A 26,781-nucleotide genomic window follows, 5' to 3' on the forward strand; every position below is an offset into this window, starting at 1 on the left:
AATTATTTGCTTAACTAATAATTTGCCCTTTATAGAGACTTCCAGAGGTATTTCAAGGAGATATAACTTAAATTTAAAGAGATTTTCCCTTAAAGATCGCTCCATGAAGCCAATACTTTTTGGACTTTTCCATGACGTAATTAAACGCCTTTGACAGATTAATAGTTAAATAAATTCATAATAACGACAACCTCTGCTATGCTGCTGATGTTGAATGCCAAAATGATGCTCGTTTACCAGTTTGAAGTTAGTAAATAACTCAGGCTTGCATATATTTGATTACAAAAATTGTATTTATTTAAAATACATAAAAAGTCCTATTTTTTTAAAGAAAACAATATGTTTGTTGTTCAACGTTTGTTTTGTAGATCCATTAGAAAAAAATACTACCAGTATTAATCTTTTAGAATTTTTATGTAACATTTTAAATACATATTACATAAAAATTCTTAAACGTCTAGACTATGCTGCTCAGATCAAAGGAAATAAATATTATCGTTGACGGTAGCTATACTCTGCGTATTTCGTTAGACAAATATAGAGTATACCAGAGTATGTGGGCAATATTAGGTATTTTTATACTAGGTAAATGTTTGCCAAATAATGAAAGTATAACCTCGGAGATTGTTTACCTTCAATTAAATAAAGCCCCACACAAAATAAAACTATTAAAGGATTTAATTTATTTGACCTACCCTAATCCTATAGTCGGATTACCGAACAGTTGGAGTAAATGATGTGCGCGAAATATAGGCCCGCCCATCGATGCAACCTTGGCAGATTTAGACGAGGAGAATTATGCCTACTTATTTTAAATTATTTTACCGTACAGCTTTGCTTTGTAAGCAGCTTTTTTTTAAATATAATACGGTCGCCTGTAAAATGGGTCCAAACCGATTTTGAGGTTGTGCCAGGTAATGATATAATAATCCCTTTTAAGTATTTTGTTACGCAAAGTTATGTTAATATATTGGGGTTTACCGAAAAAGAAAAGGTAAACCTTTTAAGTAATCGTGACAGGTCAAACATTTAGGGTGTAATTGGCCAGGTTCATCAGAACCGAGCACTACCTGAGCGCTGGAAGTTTTGCCTATAATAGTAAGGACCAATAAAAATTGTCATACCTAAGCAACAATCGACCGCTTTTTTCTGATGAAGCTGGCCATTATAAAATATAATTTTATGATCATAATCTGGTGTTAAGAATTACTTAAGTAGCTTTTATCTTTTTTTTAAATATGTGTTTTAAAATGAATGAAGGAATAACAAGTTAGGGGCTGCGTTTATTGTAAACTAAAAATAAACACAATCTCAACTTTTCAATATTGCGAAGATTCAAATGTTCGAATAGCAGAAAATTCAATCAAAACGATCTAAAGCCGTTCGACTAATAAAATTAAATAAAACCCCAAGTCATGAACCCTATTGAGGCTCTAGGCCACACCTCCGGCGCAGAACGATCACGTGACCACTACATCTGATCATTAACCCAAGTAAAGGTAACTGCACCAGCAACTAAATTATGTAATTTTTTGAAATAAAATGGCATGTATGATATCCCGGGAATATCTTTGGAGTTTACAGGATATCTCTGAGATGTACTAATAATAATAATAATAATAGAAGTTCCTCCTTCTTTGAACTTTTTGGTATGTTTTAACGTTGTGACGAAAAAAACAGAAAAATTAGAGAAAAAGAAAAGAGTAAGGACTTACCTATAAAGATATTTTTTGATGGCCCAGATTTTTCAACTTAAAAGATACTTACATTTATTGATATAGTAATTACAAAGACCCTAGTTCTAAGTATTTCTTTCATTCATCAAATTGATGACGTATTGTAAAAATATTAATAAAAAATAAAAGTTTACAAAACCCATTTATAACAAGATCCTAAATGTAGACTAAAAATTTATAGATATAGATATAAAAGATATTAAATCCGAGACTGCAAATTTGCCTCAAGGTCTCAATATTAGTCCGGTAAGTAATTTAAAAAGTGAACTACTATAATTATTGAATTATAAAAAATTTATTAAAAGGAAAATAATAATAATAATAATAATAATAATAATAAATGTCTTTTATTATTCAAATTCACTACAAACTTGATACAAAAAAAAAAACAAAGTACCTGAACCTGGCGCAGTCTAGCTTTATATAGCTACTCCACTGAACCAGATTAGGGTGTATTTGAAGTATATAAACCAACATTATAACAACATGTTATATGTCTGGTTTGGTGGAGTTGGACTGGAGTTTTACTTACATAGTAAATCAAAATACATATACAAAGTGTTCAAAAAGTTAGTAATATTTTTTATTATATATTTAAGAAGGAACACTCTAGACAGTCTAGACTTTCGAAATAGGCTGGCGCAGTCAGTAGAATTAAATGTTTTCAGATCAGTAGTTTGCTTCATTATATGACAGAGTGCATTCAAGTAAATTATGCAACAGTATAGTGGGCAACGTTTTGAGTCCATGCACACGAATATTAAGGTCAAGAGACCTCAATTTGGAAAATATTCTCTAAATATCTTTGTTGTTATGGTCTGTTATATATTATTAGTGTTCTGTTTTATGATTTAGTATATTTTGAAAGGTCATCTAATTTTATAGATAGGACCAAGTCTTAAATATAAATATTTGTTCTTTTACTATAATATTTTAAGTTTATACATTTTAATTATTATTATGTCAAACGTAGAGTAAAGTTTATCTATGTATTTTACCTGATTTGATTTAGTAAATACTTTTTATATTGACATCAACAAACTGAAATGAATATATTATTTAAATTAGGAAAAAGGTCAGGTCGATAAGTGTTTTCTCCAAAAAAAATTGTGAAACTTGTATGATATTTATTTGACAAGTGAAGGATGACATAAAATGTATTATTTACTGCAAGATGGAGGAACTATTTCTTTAACATAAGTTTTTCTATTAGTTAAGACTAAAGTTTATTTTTTAGTTATGTTAAGTTTGTATGTATTTTAATGTATCAACTAGGTATCAAATAAATTTGTTTTTTTAATATTATTCATTTTATTAATCAAGGGACGACAATACCGTGATATAAAATAGTTGCTTTTAGTAAATAAGAAATGATTACTATTACCACGCAATAAAACAATATAAAACAAACAAAATAATTAGTCTACCAAGTCTAAATTTTAATTTGCTTAACTACTATTTAAGGAAAGAAAAGAACGCTATTGTTCGACTTTTCCATATATGATTATAAGCAATTTAACCTAATATTAATAAAAAACACTTAAACGCAATATCAGTGAAATGATACACATCCAACTACATAATTCTGTTAATCACCGAACCGATACTCAGGGCCTAACACTGACTTAGAAGGTGCTTTTTTTTTTTTTTACTATAATTATTATACGTACTACTTATTCACTGTGAATCAATCTGTGATATAAGCCAATTTTATTTTATGTATACTGTGTGTTCTTTTTTTTTTTTTTTTTGTTTTACTTAATGTTTGTGCCGCATATTTTAATGTATAACAATCGTATCTGTGGTGTATGTATGATGGAGATGTTATTAGGTTTTAATTGTTACGTAAACCTCTAATGTAAATTTGGTAAGTCATCTTAATTTTAACTTTTATGCTTTGTTCTCCGTTTTATTTGTGTTTTTGTTTGGTGGTTTCTTAACTATTATATTAATAACTATTGCTTTCACCATTTTGTACCAATTGTATCTTTTTCAGCCTTGAAAAAGACGTAAATAAACGTCGAAACGTCGGCTAATTTCAAATCTTGAGGTTTGATTTCTGTCCTTAACCCGCTATACTTCACTTCTACATCTATTGGAGGGACGCTAATTTTTGTACCATTAATAAAAAAATTCAAAAAATTCCAGTTTGCACCACCCACACACACACTTCAAAAAAATCAGCCTGTCGTAATAGATAATAAACAATAAAGATTTACAATTCATTAAAATTTGTCAGTATATTTGATTTTTAAGAAGTATTAAAAAAATTTATTATCTTAGAATTTACGTTTTATCGGTATAATTATTAATAAATAAGTTGTCTTAATTAAAAAATAAACAGTATATAGCTAATGATATTCTAAATTGTTATTAATTTACGGGTCTTTTTCCTTTTTTTGTCACGTATTCAAAAACTGTCAATATCTCAAAAATTAGTAAGACTTTGAACTGATATTTGAAAGGCATAAATCTTAAATAGTCAATTCTATCTACTCCTTGATAAATCGCATGCCAACCACCTGGTATATTTATACGTTTTTCTAATCTAATTCTCGTTTTAATAAAAATACTTCCTTATCTATTTTAATTACTTTAATTTTCCGTTCAATTATTTCAAGAAATGCGAGGAAAAGGGTATATTTCTTTTTTATATTAATTAATACTTGCAAGACACTAGAAGAGCCTAAGGGACCATTAAAATTTTAAAAAACTCCAGGCAAAATAAAAATACAATTTACCAAACTTACCCTAGTCCTGCCCAGTAGTAACGCGTCCATTTCACTCTCCGGTAGTGGATTTATTGTGCTCACAGTTGAAATCACAGGTTTAATTTGAGGAACAGCATTTGCCATACTTATTTCCTTAATTTTCTTTAATCATTTGGTCACTTGGTTGTGCAACATTCAATATTATCATAAATAGATTCATTTATAGTTGTGGCCCCGTATAGATATATTTCTAATATTTAACTCTAGTAAAACACCAAAATAGATCTATGTATGTATGTATTTATATATTTAAATCTAATTGAGCATTAACTCAAGCTCTAAAACATTTATTAACTCTAATAGTAGGTAGGGTGGTATGTATCGTATCAAAAATAAACTAATATACTCTCCCTTATTTGTAAATCGTGATGACCATGTTGATATGTTGTGTGTAACGTTGAGAATTGAATGAAATTTCTGTAACTTTACATGATCACTGTGCGGTGATAAAGTTAAAATGGTTTTTTAAATTTTTCGAAACGTAAATTGCACTTAAACATGGAAAATGGGCACATTTTTCTTGCAGCTGGTTTCACTCAATGTCAAACGAGAAGGGATGGTCTTATACAGACGATAACACGCACCTCGCGGCCGGTCTTACAACTACATCCCTTATTGATTCCTGACATTATAATAAATGATGGGATGGTAATGATGATGATGTGGGTGTTTCTTTTTGATCTTTATCCGGTTTATTAAGTGTTTGAATGGATAATGAGGATGGGCTCTTGACATACTAATTTTTTCGCTTGTCATTGCAGGCATTGGAAAAAAAATCTTTTTAACAGGTACGGAGTTAATGAAAAATTTGCATTGACGGTAAATAAAGTCAATTACTAGTATACATAATATTGTAATTTTTATTTCTCTTAAAAACCGAAATATGGCAAAGTTAACTGAGCGGGAAAATACTAAAATATTTTGAGTATTTAGATTCGGGGAGCAACTTCAAATTTGTATTCAAAATAGCTGCACAGCATTAGAACGTTTTACTCTATTATATATTATCCTGCAAAACAAATTGTTTAAAAAACTTCCTTATACTGGGATGGTTAAAAAAATTATCATATAATATAAATATATTTTTTTTTAATAATATGTAGTAATCCGTTTTTTTACTATATAAATAATAAGTCAAAACAAGAAGAAAAAATAAATAAAATAGGTAGGTACTTTTTTAGCCTGGACTGGTCTTTAGCGGTTGTACTGGATAGTAATGAAAGTGGGAATTTAAACTGGAACTGTAATATGCTATGTAATTTATTTTAAGACACATTTATTAACAATTTTTTTCTCTTTTATGGAATTAATTTATGACACTCTACTTTCTTTTGCAAATAAAATCAGGTTTTGCTAAAATTGCTTCTAACTGCGAGAGTGAAGTTCCAAAACAAAAATTAATTTTTATTATAATGTGAGGCTCTTGTGTTCAATTTTTTATTCTTTTATTGAATTTTTGAATACAGAGGAGCTGTGTTTATTGGGGTCATCAGAGACTTAGTTGAATGGTAGGATTTTGAGTAGAGCAATCGGTATTTTTGGCTATCAATTGGCTAGAAAGGATAGAGGTGCGTTATATATTCGTGAGACGCTGGACCTTACAATTTCAGGTGCTAAATTGGCTTACTTAAATGTGGGAAAAAATTCACTAGATTAAACAAATACTTCCTGCTGCTGTTGCTATTGCTTATTTCAACAAAACATATATACCAAAATAGAAGTAACTAAACCAACAAAAGCATCAAAATATATGCAGATATTTACTGTTGACGTTTCTGTGTAAAAATAACTCGATTTTTCCGAATGTGTTTTTTTTTATTAGACATAACATCTGGTTAAAAAAAAAAAGGAAATTTATGCAGGCTGCAGGCGACAAAATTACAAGATGTTGTTTTTTAATTCAAGGTATCACTCGACCCTATTCCTATATAAAAAAATTTACATAGAGCTCTAAGGCGTAAGGAGATGACATTAGAGAAACGCAATTTCCGCAAATATATGTCTCCTTCAATATTAAATTTAACGTGTTCGGCAATTTTTGGCTAAACAATTTATGTTTCAAGATTTTTAGGAACTAGTTTGTCTCGGACAATCTCTATATACACATATCAGGCCTCTAAATCATAGTCTAAGCTTGCAACAGCATAGTCTTATGTGTTTAAAAAAATCTCTTATACTAAGTATATAAACTCTTAAATTAAGTATACCAGCGTCTTATTCTGATCACCTAGATTAAGAAAACACCGGGTTATAACAGGATCCGAGCAAAACTAAGGGAATGAGAGCACTTTGAAAATCTTGAAAAAGTCGTTTTCGACGTTCGTTTTTGAGGCCAAAAATGGGCATTAAAAATGTCATATCTCGGCTATCGTAAAAGCTACGGCCTTGCAGATGGTCTCGTTGAAATTATGAATGACGAAACTAAGAGAAAACCATTGAAATTTTCCCGATAGCTCCCATAGAAGCCGAGATATCGACCTTCAAAGTTTGGGTTTTTTCATTCTTCGGGTATACCCCCCGTATCGAATTTTTTCACCAAAAATTAATTTTTTTCGAAATCAAACTAAGTATACCAGCGTCTTATTCTGATCACCTAGATTACGAAAACACCGGGTTATAACAGGATCCGAGCAAAACTAAGGGAATGAGAGCACTTTGAAAATCTTGAAAAAGTCGTTTTCGACGTTCGTTTTTGAGGCCAAAAATGGGCATTAAAAATATCATATCTCGGCTATCGTAAAAGCTACGATATTGCGGATGGTCTCGTTGGATTCAGAATGACGAAACTAAGACAAAACCGTTAGAATGTTCCCGATAGCTCCCATAGAAGCCGAGATATCGACCTTTAAAGTTTGGGTTTTTTCATTTTTCGGGTATACCACCCCGTATCGAATTTTTTCACCAAAAATTGATTTTTTTCGAAATCAAACCAAGTATACCAGCGTCTTATTCTGATCACCTAGATTACGAAAACACCGGGTTATAACAAGATCCGAGCAGAACTAAGGGAATGAGAGCACTTTGAAAATCTTGAAAAAGTCGTTTTCGACGTCCGTTTTTGAGGCCAAAAATGGGCATCAAAAATGTCATATCTCGGCTATCGTAAAAGCGATGATCTTGCAAATGGTCTCGTTGGAATTATGAATGACGAAACTAAGACAAAACCGTTGGAATTTTCCCGATAGCTCTCATACAAGCCGAGATATCGAACTTCAAAGTTTGAGTTTTTTCATTTTTCGGGTATACCCCCCCGTATCGAATTTTTTCACCAAAAATTGATTTTTTTCGATATCAAACTATGTATACCAGCGTCTTATTCTGATCACCTAGATTACGAAAACACCGGGTTATAACAGGATCCGAGCAGAACAGAGGGAATGAGAGCACTTTGAAAATCTTGAAAAAGTCGTTTTCGACGTCCGTTTTTGAGGCCAAAAATGGGCATCAAAAATGTCATATCTCGGCTATAGTAAAAGCTACGATCTTGCAAATGGTCTCGTTGGATTTAGAATGACGAAACTAAGACAAAACCGTTGGAATTTTCCCGATAGCTCTCGTAGAAGCCGAGATATCGACCTTCAAAATTTGGGTTTTTTCATTTTTCGGGTATACCCCCCCGTATCGAATTTTTTCACCAAAAATTGATTTTTTTCGAAATCAAACTAAGTATATCAGCGTCTTATTCCGATCACCTAGATTACGAAAACACCGGGTTATAACAGAATCCGAGCAGAACAGAGGGAATAAGAGCACTTTGAAAATCTTGAAAAAGTCGTTTTCGACGTTCGTTTTTGAGGCCAAAAATGGGCTTCAAAAATGTCATATCTCGGCTATCGTAAAAGCGACGATCTTGCAAATGGTCTCGTTGGATTTAGAATGACGAAACTAAGACAAAACCGTTGGAATTTTCCCGATAGCTCTCGTAGAAGCCGAGATATCGAACTTCAAAGTTTGGGTTTTTTCATTTTTCGGGTATACCCCCCCGTATCGAATTTTTCCACCAAAAATTGATTTTTTTCGAAATCAAACTAAGTATACCAGCGTCTTATTCTGATCACCTAGATTACGAAAACACCGGGTTATAACAGGATCCGAGCAGAACTAAGGGAATGAGAGCACTTTGAAAATCTTGAAAAAGTCGTTTTCGACGTTCGTTTTTGAGGCCAAAAATGGGCTTCAAAAATGTCATATCTCGGCTATCGTAAAAGCGACGATCTTGCAAATGGTCTCGTTGGATTTAGAATGACGAAACTAAGACAAAACCGTTGGAATTTTCCCGATAGCTCTCGTAGAAGCCGAGATATCGACCTTCAAAATTTGGGTTTTTTCATTTTTCGGGTATACCCCCCCCGTATCGAATTTTTCCACCAAAAATTGATTTTTTTCGAAATCAAACTAAGTATATCAGCGTCTTATTCCGATCACCTAGATTACGAAAACACCGGGTTATAACAGAATCCGAGCAGAACAGAGGGAATAAGAGCACTTTGAAAATCTTGAAAAAGTCGTTTTCGACGTTCGTTTTTGAGGCCAAAAATGGGCTTCAAAAATGTCATATCTCGGCTATCGTAAAAGCGACGATCTTGCAAATGGTCTCGTTGGATTTAGAATGATGAAACTAAGACAAAACCGTTGGAATTTTCCCGATAGCTCTCGTAGAAGCCGAGATATCGAACTTCAAAGTTTGGGTTTTTTCATTTTTCGGGTATACCCCCCCGTATCGAATTTTTTCACCAAAAATTGATTTTTTTCGAAATCAAACTAAGTATACCAGCGTCTTATTCTGATCACCTAGATTACGAAAACACCGGGTTATAACAGGATCCGAGCAGAACTAAGGGAATGAGAGCACTTTGAAAATCTTGAAAAAGTCGTTTTCGACGTTCGTTTTTATGGCCAAAAATGGGCTTCAAAAATGTCATATCTCGGCTATCGTAAAAGCGACGATCTTGCAAATGGTCTCGCTGGATTTAGAATGACGAAACTAAGACAAAACCGTTGGAATTTTCCCGATAGCTCTGATAGAAGCCGAGATATCGAACTTCAAAGTTTGGGTTTTTTCATTTTTCGGGTATACCCCCCCGTATCGAATTTTTTCACCAAAAATTGATTTTTTTCGATATCAAACTAAGTATACCAGCGTCTTATTCTGATCACCTAGATTACGAAAACACCGGGTTATAACAGGATCCGAGCAGAACTAAGGGAATGAGAGCACTTTAAAAATCTTGAAAAAGTCGTTTTCGACGCTCGTTTTTGAGGCCAAAAATGGGCTTCAAAAATGTCATATCTCGGCTATCGTAAAAGCGACGATCTTGCAAATGGTCTCATTGGATTTAGAAGGACGAAACTAAGACAAAACCGTTGGAATTTTCCCGATAGCTCTCATAGAAGCCGAGATATCGAACTTCAAAGTTTGGGTTTTTTCATTTTTCGGGTATATCCGTATCGAATTTTTTCACCAAAAATTGATTTTTTTCGAAATCAAACTAAGTATACCAGCGTCTTATTCTGATCACCTAGATTACGAAAACACCGGGTTATAACAGGATCCGAGCAGAACTAAGGGAATGAGAGCACTTTGAAAATCTTGAAAAAGTCGTTTTCGACGTCCGTTTTTGAGGCCAAAAATGGGCTTCAAAAATGTCATATCTCGGCTATCGTAAAAGCGACGATCTTGCAAATGGTCTCATTGGATTTAGAAGGACGAAACTAAGACAAAACCGTTGGAATTTTCCCGATAGCTCTCATAGAAGCCGAGATATCGAACTTCAAAGTTTGAGTTTTTTCATTTTTCGGGTATACCCCCCCGTATCGAATTTTTTCACCAAAAATTGATTTTTTTCGATATCAAACTAAGTATACCAGCGTCTTATTCTGATCACCTAGATTACGAAAACACCGGGTTATAACAGGATCCGAGCAGAACTAAGGGAATGAGAGCACTTTGAAAATCTTGAAAAAGTCGTTTTCGACGTTCGTTTTTGAGGCCAAAAATGGGCTTTTAAAATATCATATCTCGGCTATCGTAAAAGCGACGATCTTGCAAATGGTCTCGTTGGATTTAGAATGACGAAACTAAGACAAAACCGTTGGAATTTTCCCGATAGCTCTCATAGAAGCCGAGATATCGAACTTCAAAGTTTGGGTTTTTTCATTTTTCGGGTATACCCCCCCGTATCGAATTTTTTCACCAAAAATTGATTTTTTTCGAAATCAAACTAAGTATACCAGCGTCTTATTCTGATCACCTAGATTACGAAAACACCGGGTTATAGCAGGATCCGAGCAGAACTAAGGGAATAAGAGCACTTTGAAAATCTTGAAAAAGTCGTTTTCGACGTCCGTTTTTGAGGCCTAAAATGGGCATCAAAAATGTCATATCTCGGCAAAGAAACACATGAAGAAATCTATCCCAGTATCTTTGGGGGCTGAAGACTACTTTGGTCAAACATTGATTAATGGTCCAATTTATTCGTCCCAGCATGCCTTCTGACTGCAAGTGTAATGCAGTTTGCGTCTGTAGTCATTCTCAAACATTGCACGGATGATCTGGAACAAGCTGGATTCAAAATTTGGTCCTTGGTTTGAATGTAGTTCCAAGGGTACAGCAAATCGGCAGATCCAGCCCTTTATTAAGAAGTCAGCGATAGTAGAGGGTATGCCTCAATCCATTTGCTGAAGCATCACGACCACAATGTACTTCTGATTTGGAGAATTGATGCATCAAGGCCTTCTGCTTTCTCTGGGGTTAATTACATGTCGCACATACAACGCATTTCCTGCACGTCTGCCTTGTTATTGATCCAATAAAATCATTTCCTCACTTTTCCCAGGGTCTTTGTTACTCCAAGGTGTCGTCCTGATACACCGCGGGATAGATTTCCTCTAACAATTCTGAAATTCGATATTTAACTATTTTCCACCGCAAGAGTCCATCTTCCATAATAGGAGAATTCCATTGTGCCTAATATGACATTGGGAGAATACTTCTTTCCAAGTTGGCTTCTTTCCTTCTCTTATCCAGATTAGGACTATCTGGATATCGGGATCTTCCTCTTGGTCTCTTAAAAAATCCCAATTTGGCCAAGTATTATCGACGATGGTGGTTCTTAATAACTGAGGATCTCTCTCCTCTACTCGCTGACAATGTGCATTCTGCATTTTTATGGATTCTCCTTGCTCAATGTTCAGTGTCAAAGCAAAGTCCTGTAGGCTCTCTATCTATCTCGTTACTTGACACTTCGGATTTTTAAATTGAAGGAGCTATTTTAAAGCTGCATGGTCAGTTCGCAGCAGGAACTTCTTTCCGTACAATCAGTACAAATATTCCTTTAGGTAGAGGATATCTCAGGATGGTGCACTTGTCATAGCCTCTTTTAGATGATCGAAGTCTTCCTGACAGTCTTGGGACTATTGGAATTTTTGTTCTTCTTCTGTTAGCCAGCCATAGATTTTTCATATGGTCCTCAAATGATTTTCCTACCACAATAAAGTCATAAAGGTAATTCAAGCAAGTCTTTCAGGACAGTCCTCGTAAAATCGTTTTCATCAGCCGTTCAAAAGTGACAAAGGTATTGCACAGTCCAAATGACACCACGTTCTTCCAGCTACCTTTTCAGTTCAGTACCTTTGAGATCCACTAGCTTTGGCATATTTACATATTTTAGTCCGATTTATTTCAATACACTACTATTTTTCCAATTTTTTTACCAATGTGCAGTTGACTGACGTTCAATTCACACCCCTTACCTGACGCTAAATTGGTAGCGTTCTTCCCGTTCGTTAGGTGTAAATAATCGAAATGGTCAACTAATTTAAATATACACTTCACTACAAAAACACGATCACTCACTACTACCAGAGATATTTATTTTTACTATATTTATGTAAATCTCGCGACAATATTTCGAACGTTACTTCACTGAACTGACAACTGTCAGTGAAGTGGCTCCTTATATACTCGGATGCCGATGTTCTGGACGATTCTCGCCAACCTTCTAGTAGACGTCGTGCGATGTGCCACTTTTCAGCTGGTTTCTGGGTGTTTACAATATCATTACAATACCCAAGGCGTTAACAAGAAAATCACTAGTAAAGCTCCGTAAATCCTCTTCCCAATATATCTTTAACCGCATGTTCAAAGAGCTCATGTTAATTATCTTATTCCTTAGATGAATATTTTGAAATCTTGAATTAAATATTACGTAATCTGTATTGTGTAATCTATTATTTTTGTCGTGTTTTTTATCTATTTATTCACAGTATGTTCTTGACTGTTCTACTAATAGATTTGTGCGTATTTTGAAAATGTTGTTTTTTTTATAGCATATATTTAACAAACATGTATTGCCCATTTTCAGTTGTTCATGACAAATTTTGTTTGTTTACAATAACACAGTATATTTTGAGTTATGCTTTAGTTTAGTCAGTTTTGTTACTCATTTTACAAATATTCCCCTTCGAATCTCGAAATATTTCTATTTTAATTCTGATCATTATTAAATTGATTCCACCCTTTTTCAGAAACTATATCTTAATTTTAAATGCATATTTAATAAATATTTAATTCCCAATTATTTAAGCTTTACTTCAACAATTAAAAATAGCGATATCTAATTAGATTTACTATAAGCCATAAACGTAAAATTGTCTATGTATATCTTGTGACATTAAGGAAATATAAAGGTCAACAAATGTGAACCCTTTGTGGGATGTTGCCATCATAAGCGAAATCAGATTTCAGTGACTGATCGACTTAAAATTCTATTTATGAATGAGTAGTTTGGTCTATACTTGATTATAAGTCTATGGAGAAACCACTTAAAATGTTTGAAATATGTAATGGTAGAAAAACAATAGGAAATACTTTCAATGCATGCATAAAAATTAAATAAAAAGAGAAGATTATTGGACGTTTCGAGATTTTTAAAGTCATCCTCAGGACATGGGTTTGTTCTGCATTGCAGCAAAACTGGCTGATTATAGGAACCAAATAATCGAATAAATCTTTTTAGTCCAAAAGTCTGCGAAAACAGAAAAAAACGGATTCTAAGATAGGATACTCATATTTTAAAAATGTACCCATCGATGATATTTTTTATGATTTAAAATATATATAAGTGGCCCCTATTTAAAACTCAGGAGCCGCCACTGCAGTACAAAAATCAAAATTCACTCTCCACAGATTACTTTATTGGGGTGCAAACAATATATTCTGAAACACACACAATTTAAATGACTAAATGAAAGATGGAACAAAAAAGACAAGAAAAACTTTAAAAAGGACTTCAAACATAGAAAAAGTAGACTTAAAAAAACACTAAAATTAACGGAGATATTAGAACTCCATTTTTTTTATAACAAAATTCATGAAAATTTGTACATTTTAAGGATAATCATAAATTGGTCAAAGTCACCAGATCGTAGCCTATGACAAGTTAGTCTTTATTAAATTATACAGCAGGCGGGTTTATAGTGTTTTTCTCAACACAGCTTGCAGATGTCATTCAAAAGGATCTATTTATCTACAATATTCGTATCTGCGAAGATTTTCAGTTTTTTCATAAATATCCGTGATTCCACGAGAAAGTGAAAAACAATCGATTGGATTACACGCTAAACTCTATACTATTTAAAAAAACTCCATTAATGTCTCTAGAAAGATATTTAGATTGAGCTCAAATGGGACGGAAGTGAATCGGATTAAAATGCAGCAGGATAACGGCAATTAGAAACTTGAAATGACAATAATTACATTAACCTCAAGCTGAGCTGATCAGTAGAAAAGTAACTTACGAAAACACTCTATTAAAATGTAATTTGATTGTACGATAGAAATACCGTATATGTATATCACCTCATTCGACTTGAAAGCATTAAAATAAAAAATTCATATTTAATTAACCTTTGGCAAAGACCAAATGCAAAATGTGTTGTTATAAGCAAAACAGCAATTTAGATGTACATGCCCTGACACTAATAGGCAATACCGACAATCACGTCCAGCTAACACGAATCGATTTCATCGAAATCCGTTGGATATTCATGTTTTAACAAGGAAATTATACATGAGTGACTCTCAAACAACATAACTGATATTACAATAATTTTAGCATAAACTCGTAGCAAAGTATAGAAATTTTGGTAACCATAAAAACTAAATTAATTGAAAAAAGCAAAAAGTGACAAGCCGAGGATACCTTAACCAGAATAATTGAATTATCAAAATTACTAAATATATGATCAGGAATAATATAATATAGAACATTGGCAGATAACGGTCTGTATTCTTTATAATTGCTACTGCTTCTGAGCATATACCAATCAGGGCATATAGTATCTCTTTAGTCCCTCTTTTGAGTTTTATACTCAAAAAAAATAGTAGATTCGTTCTAAGTAGATAAGGTGTTTGCTAGAACAATGCCTTGACCGTATAGTCTACAATTTTCGTGGGCTTAACCAAGACAGTTACTTCATATTTTTTTCTAATTGTAGAATTTACCACAACCTCTAAATTAGTTGTTTGTCATTACTATTATCTTCATCTAGGTGTTAACTGACGACCTCTTCAGTCTTCATTGTCAATATCCAGTTATACATATGCATTTTAAATTCTTGACTATTTATCCATAATTTATGCCCCTAGAACTGGCTGCTGGGATGTTGTTAAGCCAATGGTGACTTTAGTTACATAATAGTAGTCTAATAATCGAGGTCCTTTTTTCATTCACTGATTATAGGATTAAACTTGTGGTGGTGATGAAATACAGTAAAGAGCTACAATGTTCAATCTTTACGATGGTATGGCTTAATCCTGTAGCAACCATTATCTAACAGTCACGGTATTTTCCAGTACTACCAAGCTCTTATACGTAAAACTTGGTCCATAAAGATGACTAGTAAAGACAATTAGACAATAGAATGGTCAGCTCGTTCACCCAACTTAACTCCAACGGATTTCTGTTTGAGTAAATACTTAGAAGAAACTATATGCAAGGAGATCAAAGCATTGGTATTGTTGAAATTTGGCAAATATTCTCGGGAAGATAAGTAAAACTCTTTGACAATACCTTGTCGGCAACATTCGTTATATTGCAGAAATATTGCAGCAATAATTCTTTTGATATATTACTTCTGCAATATTATTACATTACAGTAATATTTAAAATATAACAAATATAATATTACATGTTTATTGCTACAATATTGCACATACATCGCAAAGTTAATAATGCACATATGTTGCACATTGTTGAAAATGCAATATATCAGTGAAATGCTAGTGTAATGTTGCATCTGTATTGCAAGCACACTATTGCTGTAATATTGTTTATATAAAATTCCTGCAATATTTCATTCTAGTTTATCTTTCAATATTTTATCTGCAATATTGCATATATGCTGTTAACTTTATTTGCACCTATGTTGCACCTGCAATACTTTTGCAATATTTAATAACCATCACAAATGCGATATATATCACGGAAATTCGATGTGTAATATTGCAGCCATATGGCTTATGTAAGATATTTAATGATTGATTAAATAGCTGCTTAATTTCACAGCTATCTGCTAAATTTTGCAAACAAATGTTTATTAAGTAAGTTTCAGTAAAGTAATCGGTAATTATGTTACGGCTTATAAACATAGTTTTTCACATGAAATTAAAAATATGTCAAAAACAGTTACACTTAGGTATAAGACATAATACATAAAATATACCTAGAATTTCATGTGGAAGCCAAAAATTTAAAAATATATAGGGTATTTTAGTGAAAATAACGAAGTTGACACCTACTTCCGGTATAACCGGAAACGTGACAACTGTCAAAATATTTTAGTTGTGTGGCCCCTATCAACTGTGCTTGTTGCTACATTTTCAAAATTTTTGAAAAATTAGTTTCCGAGTAGTTTTCTATATAATATATCCTTAAACTCATTCATTCATTACCTTTCATCAATAATATTATAAATAAGAATGGAATAATAATTTTGTTATATTTTATCAATATTGTAAATTTAATATAAAATATAGCAGCAATATAAATAAAACATATAAGTAATATTACGTGAGTATTACTACAATATAGCATATACATTAATGCAATATTACAGTAGCATGCCCCATGAAATATTGCTATAATGTTTCAGCAATGTTGCGGACGCAATGAAAAAAGCGGACATTAAAACATCGCTGCAATATGACTGTAATGAACTAGTAATATATGTGCAATATTGCTGCAAGACACAATATTGCAGATGTAATAATCCTGCAATATTTCTGCAATATAATTTACCGACAGGCTAATTTATTTCAAATTTGTTTACTCTCAAATTTCAATATCTAATTATAGTTTATACTGATAGACTAATATAACTCCTAGAAACAATAGTGTAAATAATTCGTGAAAAAGCCAGTATACACTTGTATGATTTCTTGTTCTCGACAACGTCCTTTTCCATCATCATCCATCATGTTCTGCCTTTGATATATAAAAATGCCCGTGCTCTGTTTACTTGAATGGTTTACAATCTTAGAAAAGCGGTACATTTATCGTGTAAGTTATATCAAGATTTTTGAAACAAATGATGTGAGGCACTAGAAAAATGCAGTCTAAAAGAACGTGCACTGAATCAGTTATGTAGAATCGTTATTTTAGAGCAAAAATAAAACAGTTATTTACATTTAAATTAGATTCTTAGTACTTAGATATCAAGTTTTATAGTAGGGTGTTTACATTTAATTTATGTTATTTTTCAAAGAACTAAATTATAAAAAGCCCTTCATCAATAATATTTTGCAAATTTGAAAGGTCCAGACAACTTATAGGCAATCCAATACTGACCGAAAAAATAAGCAAAACCAACCAAGCACTTCATTCGTTATATCTAAATAACCTAGTTTCTTCATAAGCAGTTGATGGTTGTCAAAGGCGTTAGGACAATCTGAATATATTGAACCAACTTAAAAGCTTTCGTCCATGGTGGTTAATAAAAGTTTAGAGTTGTACAGACTGCACTAAGCTGGGATCTTTTTCACCAGGATAAATAGAATAGCGGCACACATGGGTAGATCTAGCAAACCAGGATTCTAGAACATGATTGACATTGGTTGTTTAAACACCAAGAAAAGTGAGCAGAAAATAATGGAGAAAATGAAAAAAAATAGAAGAAAGTTCCGAAGAACTAGGTAGTAAATAACTTTATATAAGTAAATTTAACTTTAAGCAACTTTCATATAGTCAAAGAAATTAGTAAAACAACTCTATTATTATTCAACCAGATAGGGAAATCAAATGAGGTTAAGCTACTAAGACTGAAATAGTCATGAGTTTCCTCAAGTCATTAGGGTTTTAAATATTTTAATGCTCTGCTTACGCTAATTGGTTGAAAATCAATTTTCTAATGAAGTAAACGAAATGCATATTCATAGTATCAGGAGTTCCTAAATTCTAGCCTCATTTGCAATTTAACCATGATGGGTCTCCTGCTCTTGACGGCGATCTGTATAAACCCTTAACTAATTTTAATTTTTTCTAGATAATAAAAAGATTTGTATTAATCAATGAAAAATTCACATAGAATGAAAGCGTAGACGCGGTTTGACACCTCGTTAAATACCAGATCTGAACATGCAATAGTGCGGGTAGAACGTGTTATAATTTACACACAGTTCCATTTAAATGTTCCAGAAATATTTAAATTCATGACGAAGGTCATTCCTTAAGGATCAATTCTCAACTGTAGAAGGGTTCTTACTCACAGTTAAGGGTTACCTATCTGAAAAGTATGGCATAGGTTATTCAATGATATCTCTAATTATAAGTCTGTTTTCATACCTCAACCATCATCTAATTATTGATCAATAGTTGAGGTTTTTGGAAATATCGGAGCATTTCTTTTGAAATATTCGATTTAGTGTCCACTATACATAGGGCATTTGAGCAAAGAGATTATTGGCCAGTACCTATATGCCTTTGACTGTGTATCACATTACATCCTCCTTAAAAAATAACGCATCAGTTAGGTGAGAATAGTATAACTCCTTTAAAGGTCTCAGGCATCGGTTTAGGAACTCATTATTTTTTTACGATTATTTGCCTTTAGTTAAAAGTGACGTTAATTTACTCTTTTTGCTGAAGATATCAGAATCAGCAAAATAGTGGGAATAATGTTTTGCAGCAATCAATCAATCAATCAAAATGTTTTATTGTTAGAAACTTTACATTTTATCGATAAAGCTAAAGGAAAAAAAATACAAATATAAACAAATAAACATAAAAAAAAAACTGTACAATTTATCAAATTGTACAATTTGGTCGAAATACATAAATAAAATAATTTTTATATAGAAATATACACACAATTATATGTATAAAATTGTCAAAAGCCTTAGTCTCAAAAAAAAAACATACAATAAAAAGCAGGCAAACATTTTGCAAATAATAGGTAGCTAAATAACGCCAGTGTGTGTGCTTTAAAAGGAAATATTAAAAAAGTCTTCTACTGTATATAGGGCTTTTTGCAGTAGTAAAGATTTTAGGGCATTGCGAAAACAACTAAAAGTAGTCATCGATTTTATTACGGAAGGCAGATGGTTGTGCATTTTTATTGCTGCAGAAAGTATAGAGTTCTTTACTAATTCCGACCGTGGAATTGGCAGATGAAGATTATGATCAACGTTCCTTAGTGAATAGCCGTGGGATGGTCTATCTGGAATCTGCGACACATGTTTGCGGATAAGGCAGATAGATTCAAATATAAATAACGAGGGAAGAGCAAGGATCTTATATTTTGTAAAATTTACTTGGCAGTGAGCTCTACTATCAAGTCCTAATAAGTAGCGAAGCGCTGTCTTTTGAAGTTTAAATATACGCTCAAATTGGGTCTTGCAGCATGTACCCCAGAATGGAAGGGTGTAACGAATAAATACGTTTTGGCCGTGAAAAAGCCTAATTCTTTTGAGATTGATCTTATGGCAAAACATGCCGAGCTTAGTTTTTTAGATAACGTATCTATGTGCAAATCCCATTTCAAAGAGCCGTCCACAACAAGACCCAAGAACTTGATAGACTCAACAACTTCCAAACTGGTATTGTTTAGAATAAATGGAGGAATGGTCGTTTTATATGATAAGACTTTAGTTTTTGAGAGATTTAGGCATAAAATGTTGGAATCGCACCACGATTTAATGAAGACCAAGTCGTTGGAAATTGTTGTATGTAGTGCCATCGCATTCGGATTGCTCCAAGTGAAGCTAGTATCATCAGCAAAAAGACAGATTTTTCCGCTTATGTTCAGGCTGGCCAGGTCATTTATAAACAGCAGAAAGAGCATAGGACCGAAAACGGAACCTTGAGGTACCTCACATTCAATTGGTTTACAAGAAGATCTTGACGTATCGACCTTTACAAGTTGACTTCTGTTGCACAAATATGACTTAAACCATTGAAGGGATATACCTCTGAATCCATAGTGCTGCAATTTGTTAATTAAAATAATGTGGTTTACGCAATCGAAAGCCTTTGAAAAGTCACAGAAAATTGTTGCTGTTAAGTAATTTTTGTTGATATTTGAATAAACGCTGTTAAATAGGGAGAGCATAGCATCGTTGGTGCATTTTTTGCTCAGAAATCCAAACTGATAAGGGGTTAAGATATTATATTTAAACAAAAATGACAAAAACCTTGATCTTTGAGAGGGTTGGAAGAAGTGCAATTGGACAATAGTTTGAGGCTTGATCTTTATCTCCTCCTTTATGTAATGGAATGATAATTGCAGTTTTAACGCAGTTTGGAAAGACCCCATTTTGAAATGACATGTTGATTAGGTCTACTAAATGGATTAGAGTACAATCAGGCATATTTGAAAACATTTTAAGAGTAAACCCATCTGTACCAGCTGATGATTTGTTTTTTATTTCGTTAATTGTACTTTGAAGTTCTGTAAATGATACTGGCGTAAAAAAGAAATTGTGCAAATATTCATTAGAGAGATATGACAGAGCATCATCAGAAGGTGTTATGGTGGCCATTAGATTTTTTGCCACGTTTACAAAGTAATTGTTTAGGTCCTCGGGTGATGTAGAGATAGTGCTAGTTGAAGTAGACTTATTTCTTAGTTCGTTAACAATAGACCATGTTTCTTTAGCTACATTGCCAGATTTTGCCAGCCTCCCACTGTAATAGATTTCCTTTGCAGCTTTAATTGTTTTAAGATAAGTTTTCCTATACTGCTTGACGTAATTATGAAAAGCAATAGATTCTGAGAACTTTTTTAGGTAGGAAAGTGAGCGCATGTCTTTTGCCGATACACGAAGACCTTTGGAGGACCAGGGCTTTTGTTTTTTAGTTTTAATTGGCCTTGCAGGAAAAGATATATTTGCAATATCTGATAGCGAATTTAAGAATCTGGAGAACTCATTATCGACATCATTTGAAAGAAAGTTCCAGTTTTTCGTTAGACAATGATTCTTAAAATTTAGAAAATTATTTTTGTTATAAACACGGCCTTATTTATCCAAAGTGCTATTGTTAATTGAATCCAAAGAGAAGCTGGTTAATATAGCTTCATGATCTGAAAAGCCCGAACTGAAAACAGTACAATTTAGGAGTTCTGGAGCAAACGATGATACTACGTAATAGATGGTGGTGGAGCTATTTTTAGTTATTCTGGTGGGTGAATCTATGTGCATTATCAAGCCCATTGACTCGAATATAGACTCGAATATAGACTTGGGCAGCACACACACTGGAATAGTCAATATTAAGGTCGCCACATAAAATTAGTTTGCTTTTTAAGGGCATGGATTCTAGCAAGCTTAGTAGTTTCTGGCAAAACTTTTCTGGCTAAAACAATTTTTCAGATAATAAGTTATCAAACTTTCTCACTACTGAAAAGTCGTTATTAGTGGACATTATCGATGTGCCTCATGCACATACTCTTATGTTTGTTCTATTGTATCTAGCTATGATGTTGTAATTTTCAATATATATGGGTTCATCAGTAATGCCAATGTTCAGTGATAGCAACTATTTCAGGGAAATTTAGTTCTTCTAGCAGTAAAAATAGCTCGTTAGTGTTGTGTCTTATGGACTGAATATTTAAAAGAAAAATACTAAGCTTATTATCAACCAATTTTAAAGAGGGTGCTTGATCCTCTGGTCGCGTCAGGTATTCTAAAATTTTTTTCTAGATGACGAACCACTAGAAAAATAATTATTTTGGCTTTCCCTAATTTTTTGGAGCCGCAAAAGCTTCTTCGACGAAAGATAGGTCCTAAAGGCAGAAAGGTCCTCTTCAACTTCCGTGGATCCAATACCATAGGCCTCGTGAACCGGATGTACAGCTTTCGTAGCGAGACCAGATCGGTCGGCAGTCCCTCAGCAGCAAGCATTAGTTTAATGCTGGTGTTGGTTTATCCATCAAAACATGTACCCGTCGGTTGATCATGTAGATGTGCCAGGTAAAGTCTGAGAGATTTAAGGAGTAAAGGATCTCTCGGTCTAGCCAACAAGTAACGATCATTTTCCATGTCAGATTTACGAGAGAGCCGTATTATTGGTGGGATCATTGGGTCGAGATGGAGTCCAGCGAGTTTGCTATTATAAACTACAGATTGTGGTATTTTCAACTCGGAAAATACCGGATAACATTTATCACTGAATAATGAAATTCTTGGGAGTCGATTTAGATCGAGGACATCACTCCATTAGATCGTCTTTATCAGTTCTTGCTTGTAAAATGACCTTAACTATTTTTCTATTAGCTGATTGAATATATAATTAAGCATACATATTCAATAAAATTTTAAACAAAATTCTTGCCCCTTCATGGGCTCGAAATTTCTCCAGATGCTACTTGACATATCTGAGATTGTCTAGTTATGCATAATTTTTCCTTGTAGAAATTTTGATTTTCTCAGTTCTGATTTGTCTGACTGTGATTTTGTTGTACTAAAGAACAACCTGTTTATGCGGAACCTATTGCTTCGACCCCATAAGCAATAAATTTCCCATAGCTGTCACCAGACTTTGCTACAAGATGTAATTGTTGTATCTTCAGTCAGTAAAGTAAATTCCTACCTTAATCAGCACCTGCAAGTCTTACCCTTTGGTAGAGATCTGACAGGTAAACCCTTGTTAAGTATATAATTGAGTATAAATTTATACTTAAAAATATGAACGCTTTAAACAAAGGTGTTACATTATCAATTTCACACGTTTCTGTAAACTCGGTTTTTCTTTTCGATTAAGTGACGGACATCAAAGTACATTACAATATAAAAATCTTGATAAAACTAATGAGTCAAATAACCTTAATATAACGTAAGTTCAAAAAATATCTTTATGCATATAAAGAAGTTTTAGTTTTGCACAATCACCCTTCGCAAGTAAATGAGATACGTAATTATCAAAGCTTAGTTAGTCAATCCAAAGCTTAGTCAATCCAAACGAGAAATAAATGTGGGTATCATCCGCACACTGATCGGTACGACATTTTCTAAAGAGCTATAAAAATCGCATGTGTACAGAGAAAATAAAAGTAAACCGAACATTGATCCTTGGCTAGTTAGACACCTTTGATCCAATACAAACACTTTGTTTTCTATTCGTTAAATAATGCCTAATAAGTTTAGTGATATTGTCATCAAAACCAAATATTTCATTTTCTTGCAGAGAATAGCCCAATCAGAAAGCCTTAGTGTAATCTAACAGCACTAAGGTTGTTAGACGACATTGATCCATACCCCTCAAAATATCATAGCACACATGTAGAACAACAGTGGTGGTGCTATGTCCAGCTACGGGATCCTGATTGGATAGGTGGTAATAATTTTATTTGCTCAATATAAAGCTTTATCTGATGAGATATACCATTCTTAAAAATCTTGGATAATGATGGAAGAAAACTCACTGGTCGATAATGGCAAGACTCACTAGGATTATTTATGGTTGGTATAAGAATAACAAGCCAACTTCCAACAGTTTTGGAATTTACAGTAGTTTAATGAGGTATTGATTATCAATGTTATGTATTATGGAGTTACTAAGGAGAGCATTTCAAAATCAATTATCCATCTCCAGGTCTGCAATTTTTCATTTTAGAAATTATTTTATCAATATGAGTACTAGTTCGAAAATTTAAACGAATCAAGAACATTTGAATGTTTATTATAAATATAATTATTAATTAAACTTTTATTAGAAGGATAAGTTATATTGGGAATACTTTGTAAAAACAAATTATTTAAATTCCACGAGATTTTCAAGATTTTCAAAAATTTCGTTAATTTACTTTTAAAAAATACCACCTTATTCACCTACATTGAACATAAATTCCATAATTTACAAGTAAATATTGTAACGATATTGACAACATCGCGAATACCAGCTGTCGCGAATGACGCAAGTGGGCACACCGAAACAGTGGTCTGCCGAGTATATAAGGAGCTGCGTCGCCGCGTTGCCGCTCCTTATATATTGGGAGGCCAGTTGACAGGTCAGTTCGGAATATTGGCGCGATATTTAAATCGGACATGAATAGCAGTAAATAAATACGGTGGAAATAAATATGTCTAGTAGTCTCAAGTGATCGTGTTTAGTAGCGTTAGTACGTAAATAAATCAATTGGCTATATTTGTTCATCGAGTGTTTTAATTTACACTTAATGAACGGTAAAAACGCTACAATATTAAATAAATCTTAGTAGTAAGTAAAAATTCTTGAAAATTAAATTTGGATAATCTCTACATGTTTAATAAGATACAGATATTTTAAAGTATTTCACTACAAAATGTATACTTTTTCTTTAAAAATTCGAAATGTACGTGCAGTTTGATTCGTAAGGTTAAAAATTTGTCTTTAAAGAACTGCCCCGATTTGAAGTTAATTGAATATTAAATTTTAAAATGAACTGAAAAAAGAATTTTAAATTAGGGTTAATAATAAATAACACTCCGCCTCATCTACCCTCTCTATCCTTTCTTACGATATTACAATTGGTTATAACCAAAGAACTGTCAGAAATACTTTCATGTAGGCCATGTATTAGACAAGCCTATTGCATCAAAACCTTTCACATCAAGAATATTAGAAAAAGCATCAAATTGATAACATAATGAATCCACGTTAAAATGTATAAAATCAGGAGTGTCAGTATCTGAATTCACAGTATTCATAGTCTACATGTCCATTCTCCGTATAGAAAAGAAAATAACAAAAAATGCAAAAAATATAACGATGTTGGTCAACCGAGTATATAAGTATCCGAGTCATTTGTCAATTCAGTGCAGTAAAGGTCGGAGTATTGGCGCGAGATTTAAATCAGACATAAACAGTTTTAAATAAATACGGCGAAAATAAGTAATTTAAGTAGTAGTAAGTAATCGTCTTTCATAGTGTTAGTCAGTAAATAAATTGGTTGACTATTTTTTGATTATTTTAATTCAAATTTATCGAACGGTAAAGACGCTACACACTTATTATAGCCCTGACAGTACATTGAAAAGGTTAGCATTCAGATACTCCGGATGCTATTTAATAAGCCAGAAAAGTAATCGTATAAAAGTGATTATATGGTAATACAAATCCTTGAAGGGTAGATATATGATAAAAAGAGAGATTAAACGCAATATATATTTAATGAGCTAGTTAAAAATGTTCTTCCTTTGCATTTGCAATGCACAAGAATCTAGTGAGGCACGCAGTCAAAGGCTTTGCTTAAGTGGCATAAATTAGCTGACAAATAATTACGCTGCTCAATAGTATTCAGGTTATATGTTCTAAGGCGGAGAATGCCCTCAACAATACTCACTATTCCTGAAGTACGATTTGTATCAAAATATTAAAAAATTATTGACTTATTGTTCTTATTTAATTTTCGAAATCGAATTTTATTTTATAGGAATTTTCGCACTCCTCGACATTTCCTTACAAATGAAGCAAACGCGACATTCCCGATGCGTAACAGCCTCGTCGTTGCGCGTGTTTGCGAATGTTAAATATCAACCCCTTTCCGTCACATAAACATCCAACGAAAACAATGGACGATAAAATATAAACTTACTTCGAGGGTTCGTTTCGTCTGTCCCCCGGGCCCTTTGATCCTACGCTCCGGGGAGCCCCCTAAATTCTTCGTGTCGATATGCACATTCGTTTGCATCTTTATCGGCACACGTGAAACGACGACGATAACAAGAACAACAGGTGTGACCCACGAATATTTCACCGTATTCCCTTACGATGCCATAACAGCTATCGCACCCTATAACTAAACTAACTAAACTAGTTACCCTACAACTGGTGGTGGAAATTCACTCTCGAGCCGACTTGAAAATCCCGCCTCGTCTCGGCTTACTTCGGTTCCACTCGAATTATATGCGACATTTTCCTCCGCAAGGGCACATCATGATTTTCCGCAGTAGCAGGTGATATTTCCATTTTTATGACACGTTCTTTTGTTGTTGTTGTTAGGCCGGTTTTTAAGGCTTTTCACTGTGAAACATTTGCAATCTATATTATGACTGTATATGAATTATGCTCTATTTTTTTCAGAAAAACTTTAAAAATTTAATGGATATTTTAAACTGAAAAGAAATGACAAAGAAAAAACTCGAAAAAACTTAACAAATGAATCTGTGAGCTTTTCTTCGTTTTGTTTAAATTTGAGCTACACGTTAATTTGCAATGTAACTCAATTAACGTTTTATCGACAGATAGATGGGAAAAAGGGGTGTTATCGAATGGGCCGCGAAATCACCCGATTTGCCTCCTATTTGAAATGTTCTTTTGAAATGTTCACATACAAGCCGTAAATGAGTAGGTCAACCTGTATGTATATGATCAAATATCTATAAACTCTTACGTTATTAGTTTATATCAATTTATGACCTAAAAAAGAAAGAAAAGGAAAATATTTAAAAGTAAACAATGGTACCTATGTACTAATTTATGTACACCCTTGCACTACGAAAAGGCAGGTCTACTAGTTCAATCACGACTACTTAAGATTTATTTATTTATTTATTTACGGGACTTGCCCAGTAATTTGCAATAATAAAGTGAATTACAAATTTGGAGCCAACACCAGACAAAGTAACTACCTACATTAATAATATTACAAAACACTGAAAACATAAGGCATAAAATACAACTTTTATAGCTTATGAAATTTTAAATTAGGAGATATTTATTTTTACTCTATTTATGTAAAAATATTTAAACCTCGCGCCAATATCCCGAAATTTAAATCACTGAACTGACAACTGACTT

General features: G+C 33.0%; 1 protein-coding gene across 2 annotated transcripts in view; it reads right to left on the bottom strand.

Moving 5' to 3' along the window:
- The window catches only part of LOC126744786 (inactive dipeptidyl peptidase 10), an 86,754-nt gene extending 60,966 nt beyond the window's left edge, over window positions 1-25,788 (bottom strand). The window contains exon 1 of one of the 2 annotated variants that reach the window (XM_050452340.1): window positions 25,577-25,788. In XM_050452340.1, coding sequence (XP_050308297.1) covers window positions 25,577-25,672 — 96 coding nt within the window. In that variant the 5' untranslated portion in view covers window positions 25,673-25,788. Of the gene's footprint in view, window positions 1-4,486; window positions 5,024-25,576 lie in introns of those variants that run through there. The other variant, XM_050452339.1, reaches the window with a different exon arrangement.
- Between the last annotated feature and the right edge of the window lie 993 nt (window positions 25,789-26,781).

The sequence above is a fragment of the Anthonomus grandis genome, chromosome 14 (assembly GCF_022605725.1).
Source record: "Anthonomus grandis grandis chromosome 14, icAntGran1.3, whole genome shotgun sequence".
In the NCBI taxonomy this organism is placed as follows: Eukaryota; Metazoa; Arthropoda; class Insecta; order Coleoptera; family Curculionidae; genus Anthonomus; species Anthonomus grandis.